At 37.5% G+C, this 25191-nt stretch overlaps 1 protein-coding gene across 5 annotated transcripts in view; it reads right to left on the minus strand.

Moving 5' to 3' along the window:
• Nucleotides 1–436: 436 nt before the first annotated feature.
• The window catches only part of LOC306884679 (alpha-actinin-1), a 29392-nt gene continuing 4637 nt past the window's right edge, over nt 437–25191 (minus strand). Inside the window, exons 2-22 of one of the 5 annotated variants that reach the window (XM_079440777.1) lie at nt 18673–18787; nt 18153–18272; nt 16801–16887; nt 16005–16092; nt 15787–15865; nt 15617–15698; nt 13519–13604; nt 10365–10457; nt 9507–9737; nt 9255–9402; nt 9022–9172; nt 8750–8858; nt 8465–8605; nt 7604–7786; nt 7304–7438; nt 6468–6647; nt 6237–6383; nt 4140–4220; nt 3856–3921; nt 1502–1660; nt 437–1415 (exon numbers count right to left, since the gene is read on the minus strand). In XM_079440777.1, the coding sequence (XP_079296903.1) occupies nt 1257–1415; nt 1502–1660; nt 3856–3921; nt 4140–4220; nt 6237–6383; nt 6468–6647; nt 7304–7438; nt 7604–7786; nt 8465–8605; nt 8750–8858; nt 9022–9172; nt 9255–9402; nt 9507–9737; nt 10365–10457; nt 13519–13604; nt 15617–15698; nt 15787–15865; nt 16005–16092; nt 16801–16887; nt 18153–18272; nt 18673–18787 (2640 nt within the window). In that variant the 3' untranslated portion in view covers nt 437–1256. Of the gene's footprint in view, nt 1416–1501; nt 1661–3855; nt 3922–4139; nt 4221–6236; nt 6384–6467; nt 6648–7303; nt 7439–7603; nt 7787–8464; nt 8606–8749; nt 8859–9021; nt 9173–9254; nt 9403–9506; nt 9738–10364; nt 10458–12952; nt 13039–13518; nt 13605–15616; nt 15699–15786; nt 15866–16004; nt 16093–16800; nt 16888–18081; nt 18273–18672; nt 18788–25191 lie in introns of all 5 variants that reach the window. The other 4 variants (XM_079440774.1, XM_079440778.1, XM_079440775.1 and 1 more) reach the window with 4 other exon arrangements.

Here is a 25191-nt window from a genome sequence, read left to right on the forward strand (position 1 = left end):
AGTAATATGCATTGCTAAGAACTTCATCTGAACAAATTTAAAGGCGATTTTCTCAATATTTAGATTTTTTTGCACCCTCAGATTCCAGATTTTCAAATAGTTGTATCTCAGCCAAATATTGTCCATCCTAACAAACCATTCATCAATGGAAAGCTTTATTCAGCTTGATGATGATGTATAGATCTCAGTTTTGAAAAATTGACACTTATGACTGGTTTTGTGGTCCAGGGTCACATATGTTCTTATACTTTCCTGGTTCATTAGGAAAATACAGCAAATTATAATTTAAGTATTGATAAGCTGAGTAAATAAGATGAATAAATGTTCAAATTAGTTCATTTTACCATATCTTTCCACTTTACATTAAAATTAATTACCTTCAGTTAATATAACACATTTCTCCCTCATACAAGCAATTAAAAAAACACAAACACACAACTGTGATTGTTTCTTTATTTAAATTTTCATCCTTTTTAAAGTTTTTTTTAATAAGGTGAAGAAAAATACCTTTTTTGTTCTGTATAATAAAATATGTTAACTTTATTCCTTTATGAAGAGGAAAAAAACAAACAAAATAAGAAGTAAAAATACAGAAAACATTCCTCCTGGAAGGGAGTTTTTCAATGTTGCGCTTGGAAGCAGAAAGGGGAAGATCTGTTCATGAAGTCTGACTCATCATCACAAGAAAATGTTCAAAAAACAGTCTCATCGACAAGCATTTACTGTACGTAAAAAAGCGGATCAATCGTAAAACATGATCATGCAGTATCACATGGGTCAGAGGTCACAATGATGCTGCCTACCACATGCTTTATGTACAGTATATTTGTAACCTTTTGTTGCATATCGTACATTTACACAGAGAAAAGAGTGTCAGGATTTCCTGACCCGTTTCCTATTCTCTCCTTCAATGTGACAAAACACATTACGAAGTAGGATCTTCTGACAAGCATGTGAAGGCTGCATCTTTGTGACAAACCCCAATACAGGCTTCATGAACACAGCTGGAGAAAGAACAGGAAGTTGTATATGACACACAGGAAGGGCCTGGGCTGATAGGAGGATACAAAAATGACCGAACGTCATTGGGTGGAAGCTGCTCTGATGGGCTGATCTGGGACCAGTTCAGTTTGCTCTGCTTGTTGGTGCTAGATCAGCACTGAAGTGCGTTACTCTCATAGTGCGTGAGTTATGTGTGTGTATGAATACGCATATTTGTGTGTTTGTATCAGAAGGCAGGTTGGCGGGGTCACGGTTCAGAGGTCACTCTCCCCATAGAGGGCGGTGGAGAAGGACATGTAGTCAAGAGCTCCCGGGACGGCGTTAGGGCCGTTGTAAGGCGTCATGCGGGCAATGCAGTACTCGGCCTGGTCAGGAGGGAGCTCACGCCGCAGCTCATCCGCCAGGATATAGCTCTGCATGAGAAGAGAGTTATTAAATTGGTTATTAATTTAGACACTTTTAACACTGGGAAATAATTTTATGGATGTTGTATATGTACCTTGTCTCCAGCAAGGACTTTAAAGGATGCCATGACCTGATCAGCGGTGTCCGTGTCGGCCGTCTCGCGAGACATAAAGTCAATGAAGGCCTGGAATGTGATCAATCCCAGTCTGTTAGGATCCACAATGCTCATGATGCGGGCAAACTCCGCCTCTCCCTACACACAGAGAAACAGGTCTTAAAAATCACTATGAAAACAATATGAAAGATCGCTCCTCACTGGGTTAGCATAGTTGATGCTATTTTTTTTTTATCTAATCTTATCTTTTTCAATAACTGCTTTATTTAGAGATAACGGTCTAATATACCTATTTTAATCCATTAAAATCAAAATGATCTGTTTCCTTACATCCTGATGAATGTAAATCTCAGCTTTTCCAGACTGTATACCATGATAACTTCCTGCTTATAATGAGTGATGTTCCAAGGGGAGTTTAACTCAATTATTTTTTACCAGTTGATGCCACTTTATGAACATTTAAGAAACTCTCAAGTAATAAGCACATTAGTGTTGTTACTGTTAACTATAACTAATGCTACAACTGTTTAAAAAATCACTTTCAGTAACTGAAATAAAGCTGAAGTAAAATAAAGTATAAATATTACATGAAAACTTAAACTTACAAAAAATAGAAATGTTGCATTATTAAAATATATAAAACTAAAAATGAAAAAATACCGCTATAAAGAAAAAAATGATAAAAAATGGGAAACAAACAAAATTATAAAAACAAAAATGTATTAAAAAAAATTATAAAAATATAGCTAAATTTAAAATATATATGCATCATTCAAAATGTTAATAAATATTATAATAGTATAAATAATACTAAAATAACACTGAAGCACATAGATCTAACCAGACTAATCAAGAGTTCAGGAAAACTGTCCTAAACCACATAACTCTGGCTTATCAGATAATACATTGAGGCCCGGTTTCACAAACGGGGCTCATCTTAAGCCAGGACTAGGCCTTAGTTAAATTAAGATATTTAAGCAACTTTTACAAAAATGCCTTAGAAGAAAACATTAAGGTGTGCATCTTGACACTGACCTATTTTGAGATATGCCAGAGCAAGATACACTATATTGCCAAAAGTATTGGGTCACCCCCTTATAATGAACATGTTTGTCCCAGCTGAACACCTCTGGTGTGACTTTAAATGCAGACCTTGAGCCAAAAACTCATCATCAAACACCAATGACTTGTATAGACACTATAAGGACAAAGTGTTGGGACACCCCCTTCTTTAGGAGAGGCACTAACAAAACTACGGCAACAAAGATGGAAACATAATTCATGTATTTAAAAATTGTATTTCCATCTCTGTTGCAACAGTTTTGGACGTGTCTAAAATGTCATTGGTGTTTGGTGATGAGTTTTTGGCTCAAGGTCTGCATTTAAAGTCACACCAGAGGTGTTCAGCTGGGATCAGGACTTGGCTTTCTGCAGACCAGTCAAGTTCTTCCACACTGACTCAATCAATCATGTCTTTTTGAAGCTTGCCTTATACAGAGGCACTGTCATGTTAGAATAGAAAAGGGTCCTGTCCAAACTGTTGCTATAAAATTAGAAGCACACAATTCCGTAGAACATCATTATATGCTTAAACATTAAGATTTGTACTCATAGAAATTACTAAAGTAGACAAACATGTTCATTTGAAGGGGGTGACCCAATACTTTTGACAATATAGTGTATTTTCAGTTGAGACAGCTCAAACATGCATTTTAAAAAAACTATTTGTACAACAAACCAGTACATTTATGAATAGACGAATAAATCTAAATAATATGACTAATAACCTACACCAGTTTGCTGCATCAAGCAGCATTATGGGCTGTTTTTGTACTGTACAGAACTTTATTCAAGTTAAAAATGGCAGCACCTTGTTGATTATAAATCTGTTTTTCTAAGATATACCATGTAGTAAATCTAAATCCATAGTTATCCCATGTAATAGAAATAAAAAATTATATTATATCTTCTGTTTATAATGAGTCATATGAGGTTTATAATTTTACTATAATCCATGGATTTTTTTAATAGCTCATGCTACTTTTTCCAGAAATACTTACTAAAATAATAACCCACATAGATAAACTAACCCAACAAAATCTGTCCAAAACCAGATGATAACGCTGACTTACCAGATAAAACATGGATATTAAAACTGCTTTACCATATACCCCATGTTGATCATAAATCTGATTTTCCAGGTTAATCCATAGGGATTATTAATATCAATTTCAGATTCAGATTACATGAGTTACCAGTACATTATCCATGGGGACTACAACTTTCAGTTTAACCTGATCACAACCCATGGAGATTTGAACTCTCTGCTTTACCATATTATAACCCATGGAGATGAGGCAGGCTCTGAAGTCCTCTGCATCCATCATGCCTGTTCTCTTCTACAGGAACCCACCAGGGACAAACAGAACCAGGTAGTAGTAGAGAGAAAGATGAAGAGCGAAAGATGATGGGAGGAGTATAGGTGAAGGAAGTCATTTTAGAGGAAGGTTTGAGAGAAAATGAGAGAGCGAAAGGAGAAAGAAAAATAGAGTAGGAAAAAACAAAACAAAAAGAGTGGTTAATGGTTGAACTCCCTAACTGGTGTTGGTGTGTGTACCTGTGCGTCGTTCCCGATATCGAAGCCCAGACTGATAAGGCAGGCTTTGAACTCCTCAGCGCCCAGTGTGCCCGAGTGGTCCTGGGTGTCAGAGCCGTGGGCAGGGTCAGAGGTCAGCAGCGTGGACATGCAGTACACACATGGGAGGGTTGAGGGAATATCATGCAGACATGTGGAGGGGTGGAAGAGGGTCCATGCAGAAGTGAAAAACGAGACAAAATAAGAGAAAAGTGCACAAACGTTAGGACAAACTGTGCAGTACTGTGCCGTGAGTGAGGACAGAGAGTGATTGTGAGAACAGATCTGCTAAAATCTGTGCCCATTGTACTTGGTTAACTATATTGTGTTGTTTTAATGGTGTTAAGGTGTCTTGGGCGGCACTGTGTGGGATTTTAGTGCAGCGTTAGGTTTCAGCGTGGCAGCCTGTAACCTGGGACTTGTGTGGGTGACATATACCATAATTCCACTCTATGCATATCAGGTCAATTATACAAACGCATTGTTATGAAAGTAAAAACTGATATTTGTGCATTTTGGCAATTCTGAATGCTATTAAATCGAGTACTTAAACAGGACAGGAACCGCAATGTACCAGGTTTGTACTCCACTTAAAATGTAAAAATTAAAAATGATTTAAAATTCAATTAAAAACTGAGTTAAATATTATTTAGGGTCGCTAAAATTAAGTAGAACTGAAATTTGATTTCAAATGAGGTAGGATTAAAATGAACTGAAAAAATTACGTCTGGCAAAAGAAGCTTTGTTGGTCTTGTTTGAAGGTTTAAAAAAGGCTTGAAATTTCAATGTTTTTAGGCCTTACAGACTTGGACCAGGATGGAAAAACATTTCATTTCCCAGAATGTCATTACCTGCTGAATTTCTCTGAAGTGTCATTTATTAAGTTCTACTTTTTGTCATTCCAATTCAACTTCCTATAACTTGTGCCCAATTCAGTTCCCAACTTATCAGCTAAAAGGGAACCGTTTTTTTCTGCTCACACCAATGCACGATAATGGTGTTTATCATAAGCAAGTGCTAGAAATTTGTTCTCTGCAGCTTTAAATGTCAAGCTCTTTAAAGAAGAATGATTACTGACTGGAATACAGATTCAATGTTTTTATCATTCTTTAGCTGGAAAAAAATCACTGTGAAAGTGATTCAAGTGATATCATTCCTCTGTGCCGTTATTGTTAAAGGGTTAGTTCACCAAAAAATGAAAATTATCCTGTTATTTACTCACCCTCAAGCCATCCTAGGTGTATATGACTTTCTTCTTTCAGACGAATCCAATCTGAGTTATATTAAAAATTGTCCTGGCTGTCAGCGGGTGTTTCTGTTACACAGTCCAAAACACGTCAAATAAAGTGCACGAATCCATAAAAAATATGCTTAGAAGAGCCAGGACGATTTTTAATATAACTCAGATTGGATTCGTCTGAAAGAAGAAAGTCATATACACCTAGGATGGCTTGAGGGTGAGTAAATAACAGGATAAGTTTAAGTTGTGGTGTGGACTCTGCTATTCTTTTACATGTAGAACAATTTTTAAAAACTACTTTATTATCTTTATCGTCCTTTGTATGAATGGGCCTTTAAACTTTGCCCAAGTTTGTAAGGTACCACACAAAATGTTGCAGCAGCCAATCACAAAAATGTTTTTAACTAACAAAAAGTTCTGCAATTCTCTGTCGGTTCCCAGCCAGATAAAGTAAACGAGTTACGGTCTCAGACGTGAAGTGAAGTGACATACTGCCAAGTATGGTGACCCATACTCAGAATTCGTGCTCTGCATTTAACCCATCCAACGTGCACACACACACACCCAGAGCAGTGGGCAGCCATTTATGCTGCGGCGCCTGGGGAGCAGTTGGGGGTTCGGTGCCTTGCTCAAGGGCACCTCAGTCGTGGTATTGAGGGTGGAGAGAGCGCTGGACATTCACTCCCCCCACCTACAATTCCTGCCGGCCCGAGACTCGAACCCGCAACCTTTGGATTACGAGTCCGACTCTCTAACCATTAGGCCACGACTTCCCAAGACGTCCTACTGCTCTTAATGATGTTAAACTGTGGTGATGGACTGTGCGGTGTGATACTGACTCGATCGAAGTGGTTGAACGAGGCTCTGAACTCATTCATTTGTTCCTGGCTGATGCCTTTGGCGTCACGGGTCAAAATCTGGTTCTCGATCTCATTGATGGTGCGAGCGATGGTGGTGAGGAGCTGCTCCCAACCCACACGGATGTGCTAGAAGAAGAAAAGAGACTTCAGGAACATAACAATGCTCTGGGGGGTTGGATGTGAGCATTTGAGAGTTATATGTGTGTATACCTCCATGGTGTAGTTAGTGTGTTTGTTGTCAAATATAAGTGCTTCCTGTATTAGTTGATGGTCTCCCTCTAGCTGGTCGATCTTTGGTTTGTAGTTTACAATGCTCTTCTCATACTGCCGAAGGTGGGTCAGCTGATCCTCCAGGGTCCCGTGCAGCTCAATAGAGATTCGGCCAATTTCCTAAGCACAGGAAATTTAAAAAAAATACTAAAATAAGAGGCTAACCACAGTCCTTACTGAATCTTTGCCCCAAGGTTTTTCCTGCTAAATTTTTCTCCAGCCACCCAAATGATTTTCAGAGCTAATTTAGCTGTATCTGATGCATTTTTTCCCTCTAAGATGATTGTTAACATATGGTTAATTTTAATGTGGCCAAGTACAAGGTAGGGCTATAGTAATATTTTGACTAGCCCTACTTATATAATGTTATTTTTTGTTTAACTTCCCATGGCATTTTAAACTAGGAAGTCCTGTATCTACTTTACTCCAAATGGTTAGTTGATCTATAATATATCCTAGTTATCAAAAACATATATTTAAAAAAATTTATATGTAAGGATTCAGAATAAAAAGTTTAAAATAACTATATTTATTTGATTAATTTAAGTAATTTGTAACATTATAAATGTCTTTACTCTCACTTTTCTTCAATTTAATGCATTTATGCTGAATAAAAGTATTAATTTCCTTCCAAAAAAAATGGTAATGTAAATCAACCAAATTTGCTTGTGTCATCATGTATGTAAGCTAATCAGCAAGGACATTTTTTATGTCTTTTCTCTGAAGTTCTCTGAAGTACCCTGAGCGAATGCGATTCAGTAGAAATCATGTCTCACCTCCATCTTGGTCTGGATCCAGGGCCCAATGACATTTGCCTGATTAGCAAACTGTCTGCGCAGTCTCTCATTATTCTGCTGACGAGCGTGTTCTTCTATCAGGGCCTGATCTCTCTGGGGTACTAACTGCCTCACCTGAGAGGACAGCGAGAAAAGGGAGATTAGAAGAAAGCAGTATGGAGGTGAATTAAACACCTCTCATTGTACCCATTTTCTTACATAATTATATATAACATGTCACATATTTGTCTGAAAACTCTGATTCCCTTCTGTTTGTCCTGCTTAAGTGTATTTTCTGACCTTATCCCATTTGGCATTGATCTCCTGGGAGTTGATGGTGGTGTAGGGGTTGGTGCCAGCCATGTTGACGTGGTATGTCTGCACTATTTTAGCAATTTCATTATGGATGCCCAGGATGGCCTGTCGTTCCTTATCTGCCTCAGGCAGTGTGGCTTTAAACTGCTCATGGGCTGTGCTGAGTCCCTGATACACACACACACACACACACACACACACACATACACACAAAGAGAGGTGCAATAATTTTCCACAACATTCCCCCTCTGCAACTTTTCAATTTTCACTCTTATATCAACTTTTATGTGAAAAGCATCAGAACACTGCACAGTCACATTTGAAATAAACTAAATGGATAGATGCATAGATGTATGGATGGCCAGACAGATGAGTTAATTCTGTGTTGTCACTTTCATTTTAATGGTTTAATTAAATTTATCATAATTAAAAAGAATGTCTAATCAATTGAACTCATAAAACAAACTATTTAATTATTTATTAAAAATATAACAATAGGGCCCTATGATTTTATATGCATTATTTTTTATTTATTTCGATTTTAATTTTTCTGGATTCTAATACACATTTATTATCAAAAACAGTGGTCAAATTAATGCATAAAATGTATTAATCTTTTAAACTGTAATAAAATAAAAATGTAATAATTCCTTTAAATTTTTGGTAAACTACAGAGGTTTACAGTTTAAATTAAATCATGGACAAATATTTGAATATTCCTTAAAAATATTTAATGTTATTTTAATAGGGCCCTAATGAGAGAACAAATGGGAAGACAGATCAACAGATATTCTGCATGAGTAAACGAGCATGTGAGTTGATGGATAAAAGATGAATGTACTATACCTGTATCTCCTCAATGGTGTGAACGATAAAAGTGTCCTGCAGGTCTTCCATGGCTCCCTCCATCCAGTTGTTAAAGGGGGCCGCCCTTTTGGCAAACTCCAGGTACAGCTGATCAATCGTTTCCAACAGTTTCTCAGTCCTCTGAAGGAAGAGACAGAGCCAAGACACACATAAGAGTGTAATGCACTTACAGCACAAAATCAGCAAAGAAGAAATACTGCCCTTTCCTGCGGGTCAGAATAGAAAGGATTAATTCCATGGGGGTGTATAATAGAGGTCTTTTACCTGCAAGGCCTCGTTGCGTTTCTGAGTTAAAACCCCCAGTGAATCCCACTGATCACAGATCCGCTGACAGCGAGCATTTACACTGGGAGAGTCATAATACTCCAACTCACTAGAGAGAGAATGAGAGTGAAACTATTAAACTACTTCAACAAAAGGTTACAGATTTTGTAAGCTACTGATGAAATGTTCTGTGTGTTCTGCTTTAGAATAAAACATTTAAGCTAAAAGCATAAAGCAATGTCTGGATCAGATCTTTTGGTGTGTTTACTGACTTCAGCTCCTGTGCGATGGCAGCGATCTGTTCCACTCTGTCCTGATGAGCTGCAAGGTCACTCTCAAACGCCTCATGTTTCTTCAGCAAAGCTTTGATGTCCGAGAGGGATGCTGTCTCGTAGTCTTTCTGCTGCAGCATCTCCTCCTTACCTACAGTGAGCAGCAAAAATCAGCCATACCATAGAGAGAATGAGGAACTCAATTCTTATAAACCAATAAAAAAAAGCATTACCGTCAGTCCAGGCCTCATGGATGGCGGCTTTTTGGCGGAATTTCTCTGCAAGGTGGTCGAGTCTCTCCAGTCTGCGAATCTCATTTAGTAGCCACTCTTCATAACCCTTCTCTGCTCCCTCAAGACCTCCCCAAGCATTGGAGATATCCTACACATGCAAATGATTAATTGAACATCACAGATCCAATTAACTGAGTTAAATGCTCTGAATCCTGGGGAGATACTTAGGTTGTAAGTGTGTTAGGTTCTCACCGAGACCATCTTCCCCTCTGAGGGCATGAATGCAGGCCGGTTGCTGAGGCGGAGTTTGGTCTGCAGTGTGTTGAAGTTGATCTCCAGCTGACATTTCTCCTGAACTTTGGGCGGTTTGTGAAGTCGTCGGTAGTCACGGAAATCCTCCAACTTCTGCTGCATGGCCTGCATGGTGTTCTCTGGAACGCGGTTCTCCAACCATGGGATTGTTCTTCGAATCCACTCCAGGAGCTGAAGAGAGCAAGCGACAGAAAAAAAATGGGAGGAAACAACAAAAACAGGGGGAAAAAAGAGGATAAAACATTGGAAAAAGTTGGGAGCAAACAGAATGAGATCAAGGAGGTAGAGAGAGAAAAAGAGAAAGTTTTAAATATGGTATATGTTGTTGTTTTATTATGAATTTGACGCAGGGTTCAGATCATTTAAATAATACATTTCCATGATTTTCCGGTCATTCTGGATCTTATAATTTTTTTATTTTTATTTATATATATTTATATATATATATATATATATATATATATATAATTATTGTAGAAATATTTAATTTAGAGATTCCTCTAGCAAATATTTTTAAAGCTGAGCATTACCAAAACAACAGATTTTCAGTACAAACATTTCCATGATCTTTTAAGATTTTCTTAATTTTCTGCATGGTCTGGAAAGCAGAATTTTAAATGCCCTGTTTTCAATGACTTTAATAACACTGTAGAGTAAATGTGCTAGACATTAGCTTCGGTTACTGAAATTTCTCACTGGCCCTAAATGAGCACAGGTTGTGACAACAGGAGAAGAGAGGCGGGGAGATCAGAGGAGAGGAGGATGGGAGTGAACAGGAGAGAACATGAATGTGCTCACATCACTGGCCAGTTTCTCATAGTCTTCCATCAGTTGCTCGTTCTCTTGATTGACAGCCAGGACTTTGCAGATCCGATTGGCTGCTGTCTCGGCCTGAGGGGGTAAAGGACAGAGTGAATCTGCTTCTGTTTCTGTGGAAACCACATCAGCGCCATGGCAACGCCGTTAAGGTTCTGTGTGTTTAAGTGCTTAAGTCGCTTTATTACCATTAACCAAATACAATCAACTGTTATGTCAATATCATATAACTCATCTGCATGTGTTTAATTATAAATGTGTGCACTTTTTTTTAGGGGGGGGGGGGGGGGGGGGGGGGGGTGTAAGGAAGTGAGTTGCAAGTCTAAAAGCCAGAAAGGAAGAGGAGAAAACAATGATAAACTCAGTTTAGCGCTGTCAGTAACAGACAGAGTTCAGGCAGTGACTCTCAGTTTTATGATCATCTTATGAAAGCTAATCTGAAATGTTGCTTATTTTGGCACAAAATTGTTATCAATAGTGAATTAAGAAGTTATACTTTTTTATTGAAAAAGCTGCTGTGAAAAAGCGTTTTCTTTTACCATTTCTTTTGAACAGTGCAGAGGTTTAACGTTTTAATTAAAAAAATCAATGAAAACACGAACTGCACAGTTTCAGTTTCCATTGTTCAGTTGAAGAAAAAAACTAAATACATTTTTTTTTTTACTATTGATGTTATTTTTGTATTTTGTTTAAAAAAAAATTTTTTTTTTTAAACACATATTATAGAAAATATTTACATTTGAATTGATTACGATTAAAATCCAAAAATTCATCAAACAAAAACGTGATATAGCTTTGTACAAATCATTCTGAACTGACCATCAAAATATCAAAATTCTGTCATCATCCACTCATCATCATGACACTGCAAACCCAACTTTTGATTTAATAGTTTTTTTTAATCCTGTAGAAAACAAAGAGTCTGTGACTGCCAACAAAACAATATTATATTATATTATATAAATTAGACAGTTTGGTCAAGATACAATTACTGGACCATGATGACATCAAGTTTTTAAAAAATCCAAATATTGCACACAACAATGATGCATGCGTGTGGATGTGAGGAAGTTTTTCTGAATGCAGAACTGTCTGGTGGGTTTACAGTCAGACTCATGCCTTATTTGAGTTGACAGGATCTGAGTGTGCAGAGAACACACACCCAGCATATAGAAACTATTTATCGAGGGATGTTAGTCATCAGCTCAGAAACTCTCACCAAGAGTTGAGGAAACCCAGCTGGATGTGATGAATCAGCACAGTGAAGTAGTAACTTTCACCTGTCAGTGAGGAACATGCTTTCTCTGAATGAACTATTACTTTTTAAAGTGAGTCTATCTGAACTGATTCAAATACACGAGTCTGTCTAAACTGATTCAGAATAAAAAAGTGTAAACATTATTTTGTGGTATATGCTGCTTATGACGTGGCTGCTCTGGCTTAAGGCTCAAGAGCTTGTCTAAGCTGATTCACTGCTGAGGAAATGGCTATTGATTTTAAACTAATTTTCAGTACTAACACACAATGAATTATGAACAATAAAAGTCATTTGCATAGGAATGAACCGACCGCTCCAGTGAAGCTTCCTGCTGAATTTTAGCTGGACATGATCGTCGACGTGTATTTTGATTTGTAAAGAAGTCTGATGGTTCTATACCACCAGAGCCCTGTGTGTGCGTACAGATGTGTGGAGAAACAGAGCTAGGTGTGTTATGTAATATTACAGCAGGGTTGCCATGGAAACAGCCAGAACTGAGACAAAACCCAGGAAAGAAAGAAATTAATATCACAGCCAAACAAGAAATAAGTAAGAAATCACAATGAAGTTTCAGAGCAGACAGGTTCTGACCCATCAGTGAGATCATCAAAAGAGCAGGTGTGTTCTTGACCTGTAAGTGACATCATTCAAGACTGACCTCACCGCAATATTCCTTGTGAAAAAGAAGTTTGCTTAATTGTAATGTGTACATCAAATCTTAAAAGTATATTTTTAAAAAACTGTACTTGCAGATAGCAACATACAATATTAATGAAATTAAGTGTACTTAAAGATATTATGTTTCTTAACACACTTAAAAACTATTTTTAAAACTTTGTAAATAAAATGTTTACTATAATGACTAACTATGTATTGACTAACAAACTAATGCAAATGTAAAATACTTGACTTTAATTTTACACTGTAGTGTTATTCAATATCATATTTGAAGTTTATATATTAAATGTACTAAATGTACTGCAACTTCATTGCAAATTTATAGTTACAAATATATTTAAATACATGACATTCAGCAGAACAGAAATTTATTCTGTTGAAGTTTTGATATAAATGACATTAAAGTATATTTTGGTTTACCATAAATGCACATGTAGCAGAACACTTTCACCATATTTCAAAGAAAATCAATAGAAGTATTTATGAAATTACATATAAAGATGTACTTAATGTACTTAATACTACTTAAGTAGTAGTAAATAGTACTTAAGTGGGTAAAAACACTATTTGCATCAAATTGCATTTAATATAAATGTAAACTGTAAATCATTGGCTGATGTCTGTCTGCGCTCACCTTTTGTTTGCCTGAGAAGGCGTGGTAGTAACATGACACATACGTCATGATGGCCTTTTCATCAGGACGCAAAGTACTAACGATATCTGCCCAGGGAAAGAGGGAGCAGGAACAGAGAGAAAAGGAGGTGGAGAGGAAGGGAGAGAAAAAAAGCACAGAGTAAAAGACTGCATAGACACAAAGACAAACAGGGCACAGTTCTACAGAAATGATACAAGGCATGAAGAGGTCTCCAGGAAGTCTCGTTGACTCCGGGAACGTTTGAGTATTTCTTTAGGAGACTGGAGTGGAGACACACTCATGCCTTCATCATAAGACTTCATTTCCTTCATGCAACAGGTGGAAAGACTCATGCAACTGTAGGAGGAGCATGAGCCCTGAGGGGCGGAGCTTAGCACTGCAAAGAGTCAGAGAGAGCCAGACTGTTAGGAGAGTAGGAAACCACGACAGCCAGTAATCACTGCTACTGGTGATCACAAAACCCAGTGAGCAGAAACAGAGTGAGGGGAGGGACGTATTGGGTGAGTGTAGAAGTTCATGACTTTGAAAGGGGTGCCCTGCGATACCTTCTGCGCCCCAGAGAAGGCATGGTAGAAGCTAGAAACGTAGGTCATGATGGCCTTCTCATCAGGACGGGCTGTACCAACAATATCTGTAGAGAAAGAAGGGGGTGATATTAAAGTAATGAGAGAATAAATGAATAATCAGAGCACATCACACACTTCAGAGGCCCATCTGAGGTGACTTCCTGTGTAAAGAAAAGCATTGTTAATGTGAATGGATATGAAACTATTGTAGTCAATCTAAAATTAAGCTACTCATCAAAATGTTTGAACAAGTTTTGACTTTACTGAAGGAAATACTTTAAGCAAACAAATGCTTCTGATCCAACAAAATAGCTGTTATAGTTTTTGGTAAGTTTAGGTTTTTGGTTTTTGTGTAAATGAAATGTTCCAGTATAGACACTTGATACTTTTCTCCTTTTGTTATAAATAAAATGTCCAGATGTAAATTATGCTTGTTTAAATGTCACCAAGACAATTTTATCTAGCTTGTGGAGATTCTTTATAGCTTTCATTAAAAATGAAAAGTTCAATTAAAGAAATTTATTGATATAATAAACATGACATATTATAATAAATAAACAAATATTAAGAGGGAATTATACTAAATATATATTAGTATATATACTATAAATGTAAAAAATATATTAATCAGTATAAATATTTTTTTCTGGGACATTACACTGTTTCTGGAACTGCTACACTTAAAATAAAATGTATTATTTTTTGTGTTGGGGCACGTAGAAATGTGAATTTATGTATTGTTTGTGAATTTGTGTATTGAATCTGTGTGAACTAAAAAACAAAAATGTTGACACTGTTTTTATGTGTAAAGTGGCTTTATGTTTAAGTAGAAAGTTGCAAAAAAGAAAAGACAGTTCAGTATGCAAATAGATGTACGAACGAAGACCCATTTCAATTCATTATGCAAATATTATTGCCATCTCGCATGCTAAACAATCTATCAATGTACATCAATGAAAGATTTTCTAACTTTGATCTTAAATTTGTTTTAAAAAAAGTATAAGTTAAGAACAGAACACCAAAGCTGTGTGTCAAGCCGTTCGGGCTGAATTCATTGCACAAGCTTAATACTTAGGATTTAAAAATGTTTGAGGAACATCAATCTAGTGCAACAGTGCAACAATCTAAATGTGACCCTGGACCACAAAACCAGTCTCAAGTAGCACAGGTATATTTGTAGCAATAGCCAACAATATATTGTATGGGTCAAAATTATTGATTTTTCTTTTATGCCAAAAATCATTAGGATATTAGGTAATGATCATTGTCACGATCCGCTGGAGTCAGGGAACGAGGAGATACAAATCAAACAGGATTTTCATGGAAACAAAAAACCAAGGAAAACTGGGAAGATGGAAACATAGAAATGATGTATAAGACCAGACGATAGAGACAGGGAAACACAGGGCTTAATGCTGCGTTCCAGGCAACCCGTAACCTGTGTTTTTCCAACCTTCTACCCGTGAAAGTGCACTGGAATGGCAGACAAACCCGTTAACTCTAGATCAATGTACTCCCAGTTCCGCGCTCTGACGTCACATAGCCCGCGAAACAACAATGGCAGCCTCTATGGATGCATTTCCAAATATTCAAATAACGCAAAATAAAAGATATAACAGCTTCTCTTGCCTTATGCGCCGTTTTTCCTCTTCCGTTTCCCTCAAATAAGCAAGGAAGCACCTTTGGCGGTAGAAATGATTGTAAATGAGCATAAGCCCCGTACGGTACGCCATGCTGGTTTGTTTACATCTAGCTACCACAATTCCTTGCGCTCAGGCAGTTTGGCGTGACTTGCCTGGAATTATCCTACTATCCTAACAAACCATACATCAATGGAAGTTTCAAAAAAATTGACCCTTATGACTGGTTTGTGGTCTAGGGTCACAAATAATATACTAAAAATCCTTTCGAACAGACTATGTTAAGGATACATCCACAATCTTGCCTGCAGTAATGGGGTGAAATTCAACCTACACACATACCTGCAGTCCTCCTACAGCTCTATATTTAGACAGAGGTCTAACCTAATTTCACAGTGAAGTGGAACAGAAAGAAACCTGTCCTCTACATGTCTCACCTTCTGCATCCAGCATCTTAGGGATGTCCAGGTACTTTTCAGCGACATCAAAGGCGGTGTTCAGATTAGTCATAGGGTCGTCCTGACCGAGAGCAAACATCAAAGCTTGGGTTATGGTCTTTCATACTGCTGGTCTCTATATGTGGTCAGAGGTTCTGGTAATGTCTCACCTTGCGCAGTTTCCCGTAATCAATGAGCTCTGGACGATGTCTGTGAATGAGTGCACAGAAGCCCAATCCATCCTTCCAACTGACAGGGAGAGAGACAGAAAAAGAAATGTAATATATGATGCTGTAGCTCAGCGTTCAGTTGCAGTATCTCTGTCAGTCTTGATCTTTTCCCATCATTCACTCTGCTTCTCTCTAATGCTCATTTCCTGTCTGCTCACCTGATGTGGAAATTCTGGATGTTGACATTTTTGTAGGGAGCAGTTTTTCTCTGGCACCACAGCAACAGGCCTTCTTTAGCTGAGGTCTCTGCGCACACACACACAACACACACAGACACACTTGTATGAAATGGAATCTCAGGAGTGGAAAGATAAAATAGTCTTTTAAATGACTCACACATTCCTGACATTACGTTTGTATTAAACAATGAATATTCAGAAATCCAAAAGAGCAGAACTGTATTTTTAGTCAGCCATTCTGTTCACTCTCATGTTATTTAATACACACAAACTGCCTGCCTACTGCCTTTTTTCTTCAAGATCTAATGCATCACTTAGGCTATAAACTGAAACGTATGTATGTATATATGTGTGTGGGTGTGTGTGTGTGTGTGTGTGTGTGTGCATGTTTATGTGGTTTATGAGGACACAAATTTGTATAATGACATGGGTATGACAGAGGTATTACAGTATGAAGGTGGTTTATGAGGACACTGCCTATGTCCCCGTAATTCAAAAGGCTTTAAAAACATACTAAATGGTGTTTTTTTGAAAATCTAAAAATGCACAAAGTCTCCTGTGAGGGCTAAGTTTAGGTGTAGGGTTGGTGTAGGGCAATAGCACACACAGTTTGTTCAGTATAAAACCATTACGCCTATGGAGAGTCCTCATAAACCACAAAAACCAACGTGTGTGTGTGTGAGAGAGTGTGTGTGCATGTGTGCGTGTGTGTGTGAGACTGTGTGATTGAGTGTGTGTGTGCATGTGTGTGTGTGTGTGTGTGATATTTATATACCCTCCACTGAGATGTCCTGGATAGCAAAGCGGAGGATAATGGTCCAGATCATCCCCAGAGTCATCTTAGCGTTCCCATCAACAATCTCTGAGCAGAACAAACACCCGCATCACATTTACTGTAACAGCTCAACAATGAGATCATTTTACAAACTAAAGCCATATCAGAACCAGAAAGCAGCTTATATAATTCAGATAACTCTGCATTGACAAGAAATTAGACTTGCAAATATAATAAACATGCACAGTTTACCATTTACATAAAGCTATATAATTTTCTAGAAATATACACATCATTTATAAATGTTTTTATTTATTTTTATCATTTCACTTTATTTTGCATTACAGTTATGACAACTTGTAAAAAATGCTTTATTGTTATGAAAATAATGACACAAAAAAAACAATTCTACAAATATGCTTCATTAATTAATTATTACTTATTTTTCTATTTTGATTTTCTGCTTACTTCACTACTGTGAAAATTCCTCTGGCATCCCTCCACCAACCCAAATACACATTATTTTCATTCATTCAATTATATCTTAAATATAATTTAACCTTTATTATTTAGGACTGTAGAGAGCATGTTGTGAGCATTGACTGTTTAGCAAGGTTATAGAGTCGAAAGTGCAGTAGAATAGATTTGCTAGGTTACTTTCTTTGATATGAAAACAATGTACCTAAACTATCTAAACTTTTGTTATACTTTTAAAACAAAACTGCTAAACATGTACCCAAAAGGGCATGTTTTATTTTAATTATTTGTTTTTATTTTTTTACACATAGATGAGGATGGGAAGTCCCCATTTAAATATCAAGGTAAACATGCGTTTCCTCTCCCTCTTCTTAAAATAATCTCATAATACACTCTACACACATCCCAGTATGTGTGTTTAAGTGTATCCCGGCTCTGCCAGGCACACACATACACACACACACACACACACACACACACACATACACACACATACACTCACACAAACTGGTAACAGTATGTGACCAAGACAAGTCAAAGGCTTTGGTAGATGGCTAATCTGTCTGGAATGCTGCTCTGGATTATACATAGAGAGAGAGAGAGAACAGCTAACATGAAAAATACACACTCACACACACACACACACACACGCATGCACACATACTATAGATTGGTCTAATATATGTCAGCTATAAACAGCAAGTCTAACCTATTTACTGTATGTAATGGGAAGGGGCTTTATATGACATGAGATACAAGTACATATCACATACAGGCAGAGCGTCTGATAGTCATTGATCTCACATGCGGAAATGCTGAACTCATGACCCTGGAAGCCTGCAGGATATAGGTCACTGCTGAAGGGGGGGACCTACCCTCTGCTCCAATAGAAACCAGTTTGACTCCTTTGCTTGCAATAAAGTCCAGAGCTTTATTCACATTGGAGATCTTATGGACTCTCATCTTTCCTCTCTCTGGTTTGGCCAAGCGTTCTCCTACAGAGAAAGAATTTAAATATTACATCACACACAACATTCTGCCCTCAGGTGACTTAAACATGCACATATTTTTATCACATATTTACTCCTGACAGTTATCAACTAACTTGTAGTATGCAAGTTCTATTTTGAGAAAAAAAAATTGTTGCAAATTTGTATGAACACAGAGATGAAAGCAGAGTTTCCTGATTCAGATTAGATCCACAAGTTCTTGATTCAATTCAATTTGGCTTGTTTTTAAGTATATTTCGCTCTATATTTCGCACATTTCTATTTTGCTTACATGTGAAAGAAATTCTATCGGCTAATGCTGTAAATTATACACTTTGTGTAACAAACTTTTTAGGTAAAGGGGTGGACTGGGTTCAAGGTGGGACTGTGGTTAGAGGTCACTGACCTGAAATGACCTCTAGGAGCAGCATGAGTTTGAGTCCATCTCTAAAATCCTCCTCGATGTTTTCGATCTGCGTCCCTGCCTTTCGTAGATGAGAATTGCACCATGCAGTAAACGTCTAAAAAAAAGAGTGATTTATAAGTTTAGAAGAGAAATAAAGCCAAAACACAATGCAAGTAACATTGTTGAAAATAAATGTAAGCATTTCAGAAGAATCTCGGTGCTACACAAAGCCTGAAAGAGCACACAAAAGTTATGCTGATAGTACAAGACTCTTAAAATATCAATGAAAATGTAATTTCCCTTACATTGAATACTTTGGTAATTCTGTATTCATCTAAAAGCCATGCCTGATTGTGACAGTGAGAGAGAGCGTAGGGGAGGGCAAGTGCTCGACAGAGGTTGTCATGGCAGTGCTGAGTATCTGTGGCTTCAGGATTCTTCGGTATGTTAGTGAGCTGATGAGAAACAGCTGTGGGGCAAAACAGAAGCTAAACACACTCACACTCTAATACGATTGATATCCCACTTAACAGAATCAGAGACACTTCAGCTAATGCACGTAAACGCAGGAGTTTGTTCCAACTTTGAGAGGCGAGGAGAAAGTTCTAGATCTGGACATGAGGAGAGACGGTACTGCTACATGACGGGACACAGCCGATACCCACGGGTGGGGTGGGGTGTGCAGTTTAATGATGGATTATGGGTAATAGACCGCAGGTCAGGTGAGAAACATTGTGGAATTTGGCAGCTACTAAAAGGAAATGCCATAACATGGGAATATCTGGAGGTAAATGTGAGTCAAGCAGGAGGATTATAAATTCATTCAAGAGGAAGTGGAGACACTGGTTGGCAAGCACACACACGAGAGTCACGACTGCAATATTCCAACTTCAGTAAGCAAATCAAAATGTAAAAGAATAAAAGCTATAAAGCTACCAATTATACACACTTAAACATGAAGACAAGCTTTAAAACTAGAGATACAATAAACACTCAAGATAGTACGAGCTACCATAAGTTTCTGTAAGCAATGCAACAAAACTAGATTTCTTCCCATAAAAATCCCTGAATGTGCCCACTGTAGCATGTCACGCTTTTAGTTGCAAAACAACATGTTTTTAACTAGCTGCCGGGCTGCCTAAGCGACTATTCAACTAATAGTTTTTTAAAGAAGTCCTGTGTAATTAGGCTGACTGGTTTTCTTAGGGGGGTGTTTACATAAGACGCGTTCTTCTGTTCAAGAACAGTTCGACAGAGCACTGAATTTAATGAAAGGATGAATTTAAAGATGAATTTAAAGTAACTTTTCTAAGAGGGATTCACCATGCAAACAGCTAAAGCACAGGATGCTGTCTGCATGCTAATTAAATGCTAAAATTTCAAAACTAATGCACACAGACACTATCATTCACAAGTTTTGGGTTTTTTAATGATTTTGAAAGAAGTCTCTCATTCTCACCAAAACTGCAACAACAACAAAAAACATCTGAAAAAAGAGTAATATTTTGAATTAATACAATTTAAAAATAACAGTTTTATATTTTAAGATATTTTAAAATGTCATTTATTTCTGTGAAGTCAAAGCAGCCATTACTGTCTGTCTTCAGTGTCACATGACTCTTTAGAACCCATTCGAATATTCTAATGGGATATTTGTTTGATTTGTACATATAAATATCCTAGTCAGTCTAACTGCATCACTACATTGTACAGACATTACAGATCAAAGCCATCTGATGTTCCATTTATCTAAATAAATACCATATGGCTCTTAAATCACTGCTTATAAAAATGTAGTGTTGTTATATTTCGAATACATCAACTGAATTGAGCTCATTTGTTTTAGAATTTTATTACTGACTGTATACTTGTCTTTTTTTTGTAAATTCAGTTCAGTTTGAAATCAGATTTGAAATCAAGCCTCTTGGTAAGCTTTTGCAACAAAGTTACCATATTTTAAAGACACAGATACACAGAATGAGCAAATGTTTAAGATTGAGATTTTTGTAATGGTAACTGATCAATGTTTATATGGAGGCTATGTAATTAAAAGCCTATATTAAAATCTGTTCATCATATAAAGTGAACGTGTCTTTTTTAGAAGACTTGGATTAAACCACTCAAAGCTTGAAATAATGTTAGCCTTTCAGAAAATGGATGAACAAAACAATTTGAAATATTAAAATATCTATATGGCAGTATACAGTATGTGGTAGTTTTGCCAACGGTATTGAAAATGATTGAAGTCATGAAATCAAAAATGACCCTACTTACTTTTTTAGTGCACATGACTAGTCTTGTGGTGAATAATTAAACCGTGCAAGTCAATACACCGTGAAAAAAATAGTCTGCTGTCGTAATATTTAATCAAAACTGAAAATTTGCTTCCGCTCTGGACTGGCAGCATTTAAAAATTTGCTGTGCACACTACAGTCTCCGTGCTCATAGTGTCTCAGACACTAATATTTGAGCTGAATCACTGTCTGGCCATCTGGGTTTTCAGTATGGAGATAAAGGTTAGGGTCATAATTTTTCAGTATTACATGGCATCGTGGGTGTATATTAGCACAGTTTGTTGTTTTCTTGGGGCATCTGGCAGAGCTTTAGGACCCAGAAGCAAAGATATGAATTAATATTTTTTGGTAATTCATTAAATATTGCTGCTAAAAAGTAACTAGTACTTTTTGAGAGTAGTTTTTGAGATGAGTAATTTGTACTTTTACTTAAGTACCATTTTGACACCAGTACTTTTACTGGTAATTGAGTACTAATTTTCAGTACTCTTTCCACCACTACTAAGCCTATGTGCACAACAATGTACGAAACAAAAAGACACATTCACACATGCACATATCTATGCAGAGGCATGCAAATGTATACTCACACATACAAATGCATGTAAATATAGTCACACAGGCAGCAGATCTCTGCTCACTCAGCAGGAATGCTGCTAGATTTCCTCTCACACCTGCACCACAAATATTTCTTCATTATAGCTCTTTTTAACCCTCTGTTTCACTCCTTTTCTTTCCTTCTTTTCCTCCTCTCTCTCTCTCTCTGGTGTGAAATACAGCACAGCTCAGCTCATTGTCGTGGGGTTGCCATAGCAACTACGAATGCCAGAAAACCTACAAACAATCAGGCGGTCCGAGACACACGCATACACATAAACAAACTCCCCCATAAGCCAAGCATATGACCTGTTTATTTACAGCTATAGTGAAAACTGTTTTTATAGAACATCTCTCATACAGCAGCCGCAAAAAGTATGTAGGCACTGGGCACTCAAAAATCTTTAAGTACCAGACATGTGTACCACAATCTGAGAAGACTGTAAATAAAATAAATAAATAAATAAAATACAAATAAATAAAATTATTAAGGCCTTTAAAAGTTTGATTACACTTTCTTTTAAGGTCCAATTGTCGCAATTAACAAACAATTAACTACGACTTTTGCCTCAATAAACTCCTTATTAATAGTTAGTATGTTGTTCAGTCTAGGTATTTAGGTATACCTAATGCAATGCCATTCATACATTTTTTATGTATGTATAAGTGACCAAATACATTTTGGGGCCACTGTACATTCATTCTCAGTGTGAGAGCCAGAAAAAGACATCAGGAATGAAACTTCTCAACACACAAATGCCTGTGCAGCTCCACCCACTGTGTGCACGTGCGACAGGTGTAACAGCTGTTACATGTTTAAACAAAATACTGACCGCATACACACAGACAATGACATCATCCCCTTTCAATGGAAGAAATGCCTGTCTGTCTCGGTTTATCTTTCACATAAGTGCTGTTTGCTAAGGCAAACATCCCTACTGCTTTGAACAAGCCCGTATCCCTGAGTATTAGACACATAGCTCTTGTAAAAATCTATTTTTTTTTCATCTGTTTCTCTTTCTCTCACCCTTTATCTATCTGTTAGTGGGCTGTTTGTTGGTGTCGACTGGCTTTCTCCTCCAGACAGGAAGTGCTGATCAGCCCCTGAGACGCGCGGCCCACTGTCTCGGTTCCACACACATTCCACATTACCCCCCCCCCCCCCCCCCCCACACACACACACACACACACACACACTATACCCTCCTAAGGTGAGCCTGTCTGTTATTTTCACGTTTCCAGACACAGAGTTTAATGGCTCATCAATAATCTTATCAACAACGGGGAAGTCGTGGCCTAATGGTTAGAGAGTCGGACTCGTCATCCGAAGGTTGCGGGTTCGAGTCCCCGGCCGGCAGGGATTGTAGGTGGGGGAAGTGAATGTCCAGCGCTCTCTCCACCCTCAATACCACGACTGAGGTGCCCTTGAGCAAGGCACCGAACCCCCAATTGCTCCCCGGGCGCCGCAGCATGGCTGCCCACTGCTCCGGGTGTGTGTTCACGGTGTGTGTGTGTGTGTGTGTGTGTGTGTGTGTGCATTTGTTCACTACTCACTGCTGTGTGTGTGCACTTGGATGGGTTAAACGCAGAGCACCAATTTCGAGTATGGGTCACCATACTTGACAATACGTCACGACAAAAAAACGTCAGCGGCTTTACTTAGAGCTAAACGCTGACTTGCTCAGATCGCTGCTTTCATGTTAATTAAACTTAAAACACACACAGTGTATGTGTGTACACTTACTCAAAGCGGCTCCCGGCGATGTTGCATTATCTATACAGTTTTATGTGAAGAACAATAAAGCCTGGTTCTGGGTTAGTCTGTCGGACAGACACAAGGAACAAAGTCCTCATTTGGAGCACATCATCAGGTTAGGAGCGGCACATAATGATTTGCATGAAGACCTTGACTTTCACTAAGATAAAAAAAAAAAGAGTCTGACTTGACATATTTGACTTTGCAAACTGCAGAGGCGAAGGAGGATCAAACACAGTAATAAAAGAAACTTTTTAAGAACGCACACACATATACACACACATCAAAAAACTGCATCCTGCAGCATCTCGGCCTGGCAGCATTTTCTACACTATTGTGGAGCTATACAAGCTGTTCTTTCACTGGCTGAAAGAACACAGTGAGAGATAAAGTACCTCATCACCAGGGCAAGAAATGACAGAGACATCATGCATGTCATTCTGGTGGGGACAGCTGTCGTTCACAGACATGCTGCTTATGATGTTATGAAATAATGACGCATTATCTCATGAAAAGTAAATACGTATGCATGAATAAAACATGATCTTACTGTTTTGAATGAAATCATGAAACAAACTTAATTTGAGCATTTCATTAATCTTCCACTGTCTGTACTAGGATTTTGTTCAGCCTGCCCTAATACATTTTTTAATAAAACAATTGCATTTGTACATCAGTGAATCAGTGGGTGAATATTAGGAATGGTGAGACATAGCAAGCTACAGAAAAGCAATAAAATGGAGCCTATGTCATGCAGGGCTGTAAGCACCGTAGTTCTCAATAATCAGATATGGTCAAATTGTCCTCCCAATATTTGATATTCTTGATGCTGCTCTGTTTGCTGTTAAGATGACAGAAAGTTAGTGTTTTAGACTGGGCTAACGGCATTCATTGATGTCAAAATGATTGAGATGCCAACCAAATCAAAGAAGGCAGAGTTCACTGTTCACAGAAGCCAAATGTGAATGCAAGTTTGGTAGCTAAACCTTTAATATTTGACAACTGTTAAGATGTCTGTTAAGAAATGTTAAATGACCAAAATAAGTGATGCAAATTATTCATCTTTCTTGTCAAAATATCAATATTTGGAATGGAAAACACATGATTTATGTGATTGATGGAATGTAATTCATAACTGAATGTGACAAGACATTAACAGAGCTGTTTTTTTGCATATTATATTAGGCTTATGACTAAGATTGAATGTGTGCATAGTGTGAATGAATTTAAAGGAACAGTTCACCAAAAATCCGAAAACTGTCATCTTATACATTTACTGAACAGAAGATATTATAAAGAATGTGGGTAACCAGTGGGTAACAGTTGCTCGTGGGTAACTGGAAAATGTTTGGTTACCAACATTTTTCAAAACATCGTCTTTTGTGTTCAACAAATGAAAAAAATTCATACAGGGTGAGGGTGAATATCATCCTGGAAGCCTTTTGAAAAATTTTCAGACTTCAATCTACAAAAACGTAAAATGTCTCACTTTGACTCGTGTTTTTACTTTGTGGTGTATATTAACGTGTATTACAATACAATTATATATGCAAATAGTTTTATATAAGGCATTACTTTACAACAAATTGTAGATACATTACTTTCTCTCTTTTCTTCCGTTAATTCTTTGATTCCTTGAAAAATTAAAATAAAAGAAACAAAAAACACTGACCATGTCAATTGGTTTGGATCCCATTTTTGGGATCCAAACCAATTGTTACAACTGGTAACAACTGCACTGAATGCACAGCATTAAAAATATCAAATACTAATGGTGTATCATCACTGGCTTCTGCTCAAGAACTGAAAATGCCATCTTTCAAAAAAGTGGTAAAAACAATCAGGCATGCAATGACTCCTAAGGATATCACG

The sequence above is a fragment of the Barbus barbus genome (genome assembly GCF_936440315.1).
Source record: "Barbus barbus genome assembly, chromosome: 18".
In the NCBI taxonomy this organism is placed as follows: domain Eukaryota; kingdom Metazoa; phylum Chordata; class Actinopteri; order Cypriniformes; family Cyprinidae; genus Barbus; species Barbus barbus.